The sequence below is a fragment of the Podospora anserina genome, chromosome 6, assembly GCF_000226545.1.
Source record: "Podospora anserina S mat+ genomic DNA chromosome 6, supercontig 2".
Classification (NCBI taxonomy): Eukaryota; Fungi; Ascomycota; class Sordariomycetes; order Sordariales; family Podosporaceae; genus Podospora; species Podospora anserina.
In genome coordinates this window covers 1,968,536-1,976,747 of record NW_001914857.1, presented here as the reverse complement: position 1 = coordinate 1,976,747, position 8,212 = coordinate 1,968,536, and the positions used below count along the sequence as shown (strand labels likewise).

The 8,212-nt window shown below is 50.3% G+C and overlaps 2 protein-coding genes across 2 annotated transcripts, besides 1 other annotated feature; one reads left to right on the top strand and one right to left on the bottom strand.

Moving 5' to 3' along the window:
* Positions 1 to 87: 87 nt before the first annotated feature.
* On the top strand, positions 88 to 246 carry PODANS_6_1040 (uncharacterized protein; the record flags this gene model as incomplete). The annotated part of the gene is made up of 1 exon (XM_001910369.1): positions 88 to 246. One exon carries the CDS (start codon positions 88 to 90, stop codon positions 244 to 246), a length of 159 nt encoding a protein of 52 aa, XP_001910404.1.
* A 1,170-nt stretch (positions 247 to 1,416) lies between these two features.
* Positions 1,417 to 1,474: a long terminal repeat (eleutherodactylus).
* Positions 1,475 to 6,858: 5,384 nt separating this feature from the next.
* PODANS_6_1045 (uncharacterized protein) lies at positions 6,859 to 7,161 on the bottom strand (the record flags this gene model as incomplete). Its single annotated transcript, XM_001910368.1, has 1 exon — positions 6,859 to 7,161. One exon carries the CDS (start codon positions 7,159 to 7,161, stop codon positions 6,859 to 6,861), a length of 303 nt encoding a protein of 100 aa, XP_001910403.1.
* Positions 7,162 to 8,212: the final 1,051 nt, after the last annotated feature.

Genomic DNA, 8,212 nt, shown 5'->3' with positions numbered 1-8,212 from the left:
AGGAAGCAGTCGAAGAACAGGTGATTCGGCATAAAGTGGAGATTTTAATACATGGTGGCTTGGAACCTGGAACCACGTTGACAGGGTATGTTGATTTTTTTTCCTTCGACGGGGGGGGGTGGGTTGTTGGAGAGGTTGGGGGGGGAGGTGGATGGGTTGTTTTTGGGGAGGTTTGGGCATGATGCTGGGGAGTTTGTCAAGTTGATTGGGGAGGTTGCGGGGGGTGGTGGTGAGGGTGGTGAGTGATAGGTGAAGGTGAGAGGTGAAGGTGAAGGGTCAAGGTGAGGTGAGATGTGACGTGAGGGGTGAATGTGGACCAACCAAATGTGTAGCGAGCGGGCCTGCTATGGCAGCGTGAGCTTCGGGGCCATTCATGCACGAGCTCTGTGATGGTGGGCTTGTGCCAATATGTGGCACAGCCACGCTGCCCAAGTCCCTTGTGCCTGCCGAACAACTAGTTGCCTCAAACTTCCCGATTGCAAGATGTTCATAAAAGATTTCGTCGAATTGGGAACTGGTTTTGGACTGGCGAGTGTTTTGCAACAGGAGCTTAACCAGTTGAAGGGAGCAGCCGCAAGCCCTTGTGTTTCCTCTCTCCCCGCATCCGAGCCTTTGCCATCTAGAGCTTCTCAAAGACCAGGGCCGCCAAAGACAGCAACATCGCCTCAAAGAAAGTCGCATCCTGATCTATTTTTTCACAGTTTCGGATCGAGGTTAGCAAGCATGGGTAGGTGTATAGCCGATGCAGGATACGCCCTCTTTCAAAACTCCAAGGTCGTTGTGGGAAAGTACAGAGGCTCAGTTAACAAAGCAAGTAAGCTTCTTACTACCACAACTGGACTTATTATTGCTTGTGTGGCTTTATGGTGAGCCATTGGTGCTATGGTGGATGGTAGGAAGGCTGTGAGAATAGCTGAGTGGACGGCTAGGAAAGACTACTGGGAGTTCTGTGAAACAGTAGGTCAATTTCAAGGACACACTTTGTCGTTACCATAAGCTAATTCTTCAAACAGATTGAAGACCAGGAGGACGGGTGTGACAGAGTAACAAAAGCACCCCTGGGTCCACCGCCACACACGTTCTTTGGAGACAATCAACAAATGGACTACTGGCTGGAGAAGCCGGAGAGCTCCTGCCTGCCCAGTCACCTGGCACCGGAGTAGCAAACAGCTCGGGTGTTGACTTTCACCATTCTTCCATGACAGGCACTTCACGCCGAGCGATTTTTGGCAGTGGGTTGGAAACCAGTTTTGACTTCAAGCCCACTGCAACCACTCTTCCTTTACTCCGAATGGACACCGGAATGACCTCGGCCCTCATAAAAGCCGACGTATCTAGACGAGAGGGGGGCCGGAAACGTCAACGGAACCAGTTACATCTTTACGTCACTGACATACCAAAACTGTCTCTGGAGTCTGTGGAATCAGAAGGACATCCTACCCACAGGGTAGACCAGGTGGAAAATATATCTACAGAGTCGGATGCTCAAATACGTTTCCGCTCACTACCGGCTGGGTCGTCAATCTTATCTTCACAGAGTCCAACTTCAGTTCCGTCACCTGTTCGACCACGACTTCTGCCGTCAATCCCGGCGGCAATCTGGCCATCGGACCTGCCGTTAATCCAAGCATCAACTCCTCTGCCGGGGTTCTCTTGTCGTATCTGCAAGGCCACACTGAAATTAGGTTTTGATGAGCCACCAGAACATCCCTGGGATCACAATAATTGTTACTTTGTTTCTTGGTGCTTGTCATGCATTGATGAAGCTCTTTATGGGCTTTCTCACCAGCGCGTAGACAGTCCTCCTCATGGTATGGTCCTACATATCAATGATATTCTCAGAATCAATGCGGAAACAACAGATGATGGTGGTGAAGTCGACACTGTCCTGACACAGATCTCATGGCAAAGGAACTTCAATCAAGTTGTCGAATCTCTCCTCTATCGGATGTACTTTGTCTACAATGGTGATGAAAAGCACGGGGGGCCGCCCTATCCTGATGATGTATCCAAAAAGCGCATGGTTGAGCCTTGGATAGATGAGATTGGTGGGATTCTGTGTTACTGGAGGAGGGTGGAGAAAGAGGGAAGGGCTCACTAGGCCCAGCGGTTCAGAGTCAGGGACCATATGACAGATCAACAGGAGGAATTCGGGTGGGTGTTGGATACTGCCTACAGCTCTATATTTAGCCACCATTCGGGTCTATTTACCAAGCCTAAAGCAGAGCTTGAAGAAGAGGTCAAAACAAAACCCGAAACAGCGGGAGCCAGAAGCAGAGCAGAAACAGAGCAATGAACAAGCAAGGAACAGAACAAGGAACAGAGCTAGAGGCCGGGACCGGAACAGAGACAGAAACAGGCCGGGGGGCAGAAGCAGACATCCAAGCCGAGCTCCAAGCCGAGCCAGAAGCAGAGCTTGAAACTGAGCCAGGCTTTCTCCTTAGCGGCCAGACTATAGGATAGAATGAGCTCGATAGCTTGTTCAATGCGGGAGGTTATATGTCCAAACTTTTAGTCTTTATAATCTAAGCTTTAGACGTATCCTATCCGAGCTTTTGGCGTACAAAAGGATCAAGCCCCCACGCCACTTTAGGTACCTACCTAGGTAGGCGCACGTTATGCAGGTAAGCTGTAAAAATGCACCGCCACCAGCAAGGCAACCGCATGTCACCTCGAGCCAGATGACTTCGTTAACGTGCTGAATAACTCGACTTTCTCTATGCCCAGCGCTCATTTTATATACTCCGCAACAATCGCATCAGGTTGTGAGGGAGTGAGGATGCCAGAAGTGGTCCAGCCGATGGTGACTGGACTTCAGGCACCCCCGCCATCTGCGTCCATTACAACCCCGACCCCAACCCAAACGGCTACAACCTCATTCGACAGAATATCAACCGTATCGGAACACAGTACTGCCTCATCCTGTCTATCACCCTCAGCACTCTTCCATTATGTCAAACAATCGAAATATGTCTGTAACGTGTTTCGGTATTTTCAATTTTCGACCTGTGTCCTACAGCGGGATAGAAGACGCTGCGCTAAAAGTGGCAACATGGTCTTTGCACTTGGAGGATTCCTCATCGCTTGCATAGCGCTTTGGTCAACAATCCGCGCCATGGAAGATGGTAGAAAAGCTGTCAGCCTCGCGGAGTGGACGGCCAGGAAGGACTTTTTTGAGTATTGCCATTCTGCAAGTCACTTGGCAGATCCCGAAGGGATGAGTTGAAATAACCCATGCTAACGCTCCTCTGTTTTGCAGACTGGATATAAGGAGGATAGTTGTGATAAGATTAAAACAACATCTTTAGGGCCACCACCGTTGAGCGGAATGAGATTGAAAGCACGAATGCTTCAACAGACCGTGACCAAGAGATTCGATACCTTTCCGGGCTCCTTGGTCATCCTTGCTGGATTTCCTCTCATGATGAGTGTCTGGGTTTCCTCTAGGAAAGCCCTGAGAAAGCCTTTCAGAAACCGACCGTGTTCGAATCCCGTTATCTTACAATATGAACTGGGTTTGCTCGCTACCACGGATCGGACTCAGTTTATCCAAACAAATAGAAAGGTGTTAGTTCCCAGGAGCCGAAAGCCCCTTGCCCTTACGACTGGAAAACAAGTCACCCCCGCACTGACTGTCAGCCCTCTCGACGGGATAAGCAGCAGCTTCGACTTCAGCCTGCGTGCTGGAGTAGCAGTGGGTAAAAGCTTCGACTTTGAGCACCCTCCAGACCCGCTCCAGAATAATCTTGGAGCATCATCAGCACTCAAAAAAGGCATCCACAACCCAACGCATCGACGAAAAACCCGGAATCAGAGCAGTCTTGCTACTGTACCAGTGGCCTTGACTCCAAAGTCCCAACTTCTACTGTCACTTGCACCGTGCCAGATTTGCAGTTCGAAACTGGACCCAATTGTCAGCGATGAGCTTCTGACATGTTATCCTGAACATAAGAAGTCACATTTTGCGGCTTGGTGCTGGCCTTGCAGTGCCAAAGTTGTGAGAAGTCAACTTGCCTTGGACTCCTATTTGACGTGCGGCCATATGACTTGCGGAAAGCCTCCGCCGAAGGGGCTGCATGAAGATATTGGAAGTTTTCTAATGGAAAGCGAGCAGGAGTCGGAGACTGTGGATCGTGGAGGCGGCAAGTGTGAATCAGCTGGCGCTTCCATTATGAAACGCAACTGGAACTTGTACGGGCACACTTCATATGACGCACAGCTGATTCGCACGGGTACTTACATGGGGCGAAAGGGCAAGGGAGCGTCCTGGTTCAACGTGGGTGGTGGGGTTATTTGTCGGTGGGACTATTATTAGACCAAAGGCATACAGATATCACACGTGGCAACGCCCCTGGCGCTGTTCATGATGGGATTAAAGATACGATGTCAAGCCATGTTGTTAATACTCTCTCGGTAACTACCTTATGAAAAGAAATTGTCAAGCCAAAAATGCAGCGAGCTCTCAGATCTACAGATGCCGGCTACAGCACATCCAACATGGCTACCCCTCCTAGCATCAAACCCCTGGGTGCTCTATGTCCCCATCCAACACTCCCCAAACACAGCTGTCCTATTGTCAAAATCACAAAAAGAAAGAAACCTCTCACCAAGATTGGGGCCATATACCCCATCCATCACAGGCCCCCTCAGTGGCTACCTAGCGACACCTCCTCTTGCCCCCATCTCTCTTGACACCATCGTCACCGCCGCCGCCATTGACCCGACTGGCGGTGCCCCCCCTGTGCTGCGTCATATTCGAGTTCCCCTAACTCCCGTACCTGTTCTATGTACCACCAACGCTTGGCCCACCTCCATTCGAGTGGTCTATTAGCGGATTACCCATCGTCTCTTAGCCTTCCTTAAGAAGCTTCTCCAACTCCTTCTTAGCTCCCTTTAAATCCAACAATGTGTCCTGTAAATCGTCATCAGCATTCTGTCTCCGGGCTTTGTCGGTCTGCCATGCTTGATCACATGGCAGGAGTTGGTGCTTGTACTCTGTGTAAGTAGATGTCATGTTGGCTCGCAACGGGACTTGTTGAAGGTATTCCTTGCGTGGTGTTTCAACGGTCTGATCCTTTTCTATCACGGTTTTCTCGAGCCTGGGGATGGCTGCCATGGCTTCGGGGATTTGTTTTTCCAGCTTTTATTTGGGAGGTGGTCATTCTTGAATGGGAGAGAGGGCGTAAGCGTGGGCGGGTTTGATGGGGGTACTAGGACAATCGTTTGTTGATCTGGGTGGGTACCTTAGGTATGACTGGTGAGGTGGTTGTCCATGCCAAAGTACAATCATTTGGTGCTTATCATTGTGTCATGACACAAATATAGGGATATGTTGTCAGAAGAGTTTACTTATCAATGCAAACTGCAGGTTGGTGGTGACCGAGGAGGCAATCGCCAGTTCACACCTAGTTTATGTAGTTTATGTAGAGGGCATGCATCTACCTGGCATCCCACTGGCTGGACTTTTTTCCCCACACTCCGTGTTACCGATTTGTGTGATGGGTGCTCAATGTTGATCATACTTTCTGCAGAGAATTAAAAAAAAACATAAGAAAACTAATGAGGCAAAAGCTAGGTTAAAGCCACCAAACCATTAAGGTATACCTATAGATTGGGTGTCCCACTGGTCATCATGAGAGGGTTCATGGCAGGAAATTTGGTTCGCTCCATCTTATATTGATGACCGCTCCCACCAACTCTCACTTCCTCTACAGTGAAGCGGGCAGTGAATTATGGAAAGCATATCTAAAATATTTCGTGAAATTCACTTGAGCCTCTGTCCGAGTTCTGTCTGGAAGAGCAACGTTTCTGGGCAGCTCCATCGCGATAATTCACCTTATCTTTGCTCTTGACCCACCTCTGAAAGCAAGTGAATCTGCTCTGTGGGTCGCACATCGGAAGAAGTGAATATAGGAGGGCGATGACAATAGCAGATGAGGTGAATCTGGCCATGTAAGTGGGCCTGGCAAGCCGACGGGGTGGGGGGAGAAGATATAAAGAGGGTGTCTGGCTTACTGAATTCCTCTTCTCTTTTCCACCAGACATCACGAAACAGAACGTGGGCTACTATCAGTCAGCTCACCCAGGCTTACACAAAGCCACCAAGCTGTCCCTTAAGTATTTCCACCTACAGCTTCGTCTAAGGTTAGACCTTTACTCACCTTATCTAACTTGGCACTCTACAGCTTCATTGACCAAGCCAGCTCGACCTTGAAGATTTTACTAACATATGTATCCTTGTAACAGAAACAAGCATGCGAGCTTTTTACGATTTGCCACCTGAGCTCTATTTCCTTGTTGGGGGATACCTTGCCAAAAGAGACGCCATCAGTGTCAGTCGAACATCCAAGCACTTCTATCATTGGTTTCGGAGCACCGTTTGGAAGTCCTTCTATTCACGCGGCAGAGATGCGGAGTTGATGAAAGGTCTCTGGTCTTTGATGAGACTCGCCGAGAACGAGATGAAGGGGCCTCATGCCAGCCGCCCTTTTATCCACGAGACCAACTAAGTTCTCCGTCCACTGTATACGTCAGCATAGCGCTGGGGCGCGACTGGCTTAAGCTCATCAGCGCGCTGGGGCGAGGCCGACAAAGACTCAGCTGAATAGTTTCGCTACCGTTTTTCCCCCTCTTTTCATGGCAAACACGGCTAACCCCTTCTCCTTCCTCAAACAGAACCTTGAATGTTGTGCTAAAAGGAGAGGACAGTTCCTCTGTTCGGGAGCGAGACTTATCCAAGCCGCTCCAGCTTGGTGACGAGACTGTGTCTTTTTTTTTTCCTCCAACGCACTCCACCTACAGGGTCTCTCTTTTGACCTTCGGAACTTGAACCGCCAACAACTCGACCACATCACCAGTCTACTCCCGGCCAAGAAGCTCAATCAGCTCGTCACACCGAAGAATCTCTGTTTCAACTTTTCGGAATACGGCATCAGGGAGCAAGGCTACGACCCCGGAACATACGGCAAGCTGATCGCTGCCTTTCTGCTCCGCGCTCTCGACCCAGCCCACCCAACCCCTGGTACTCTTGACATGATCCGCGGTTCTCGCCCGTCCGAAGACGAGGCTCTTGTTTCCATCTTCCAAACCTTTGGCCTCGCAGCGCGCTCTGAAGCGCTTGTTCATCTCTTCTGGCGCCTTCGTCATGGACGCGCCGGTCATTTCCACTGCCGACATCCTTCATCACGTTGTCAAGGAGAACAAAGCTATCAGCGAGGTCATTGAGTGGCTCGCCATCTTTGACGACTCGGATTACAATTCCCCCCAGCGGAGCCGACAGCTGGGAGAATGCGCAGGATGCCGTTGCTTATCTCGTTTCTCCGCCGTCGGATATTCCCAACTTGAAGAGAGTCGCTTTTCCCCTTATTGACTTCCCGGTTTTAGCCAGATCTGGAAATCGGGATCTGAAAAGGAACAGCGATGCTAATTTTTGAGGAGAAAGCGGTTAAAGAAGCGATGAGATTCACGAGCGAGGGCGTGATGAAGCAGCTGCCTGGGTTGGAGATGGTCGCCTTCTGGTCATTGTGGCAGCAGTGGGGGGTTGAGGCCTGGAGGGGATAAGATGGGCCCATGGGGGGGGAAGTGCCATCAGGTGGGGGATAATTGGTCGCGGAGGGGGTACAGAGGCCAGGAATACTGGCCCATGGGGCTCTGGGGGCTTAGGTTCTGAAGCTTCGAGGTTTCTTTCCGCATACCGCTACTCACCTAAGCATATCTAGCTACTTGAGGTTGGCGCGGACGTTGCCTTTTCTGTGGGATGCCTTTGGGATGGAGACAAGGGAGGACTTTGTGAAGGCTGGTGTTGGGAGAGTATCAATGGGGTGCTTAGTTCTATCTATGACTGCATAATGGATTGGTAACTACTCCTGCGGTTTACCCAGCTTGTGGCATTCGGAATTTGGGCTTTGGGAAAGGGAGACAGTGTTTTCTATGGGATTCGTGGTTTGGGACTTGAGGCTAGAGACCTAACTGGGGCCTGGGGGTTGGGACTTGAGCGCGAGTTTCCCTCGACACTTTGGGACTGGGGACATGGGAATTTTGGCACCCGGCAACTCCGTACCTTACTTGAGTTTGGGAATTTGCCTTATCTAGCGACACGAACATTTGAGAACACGGTGCGATCTGGTCGACTGGTTCTTTAGTAGCGCAATAATACCTAATAATTATACCCAGACCGTACCAAGATGATAAGTGCGCGGTTGCATACCTACCT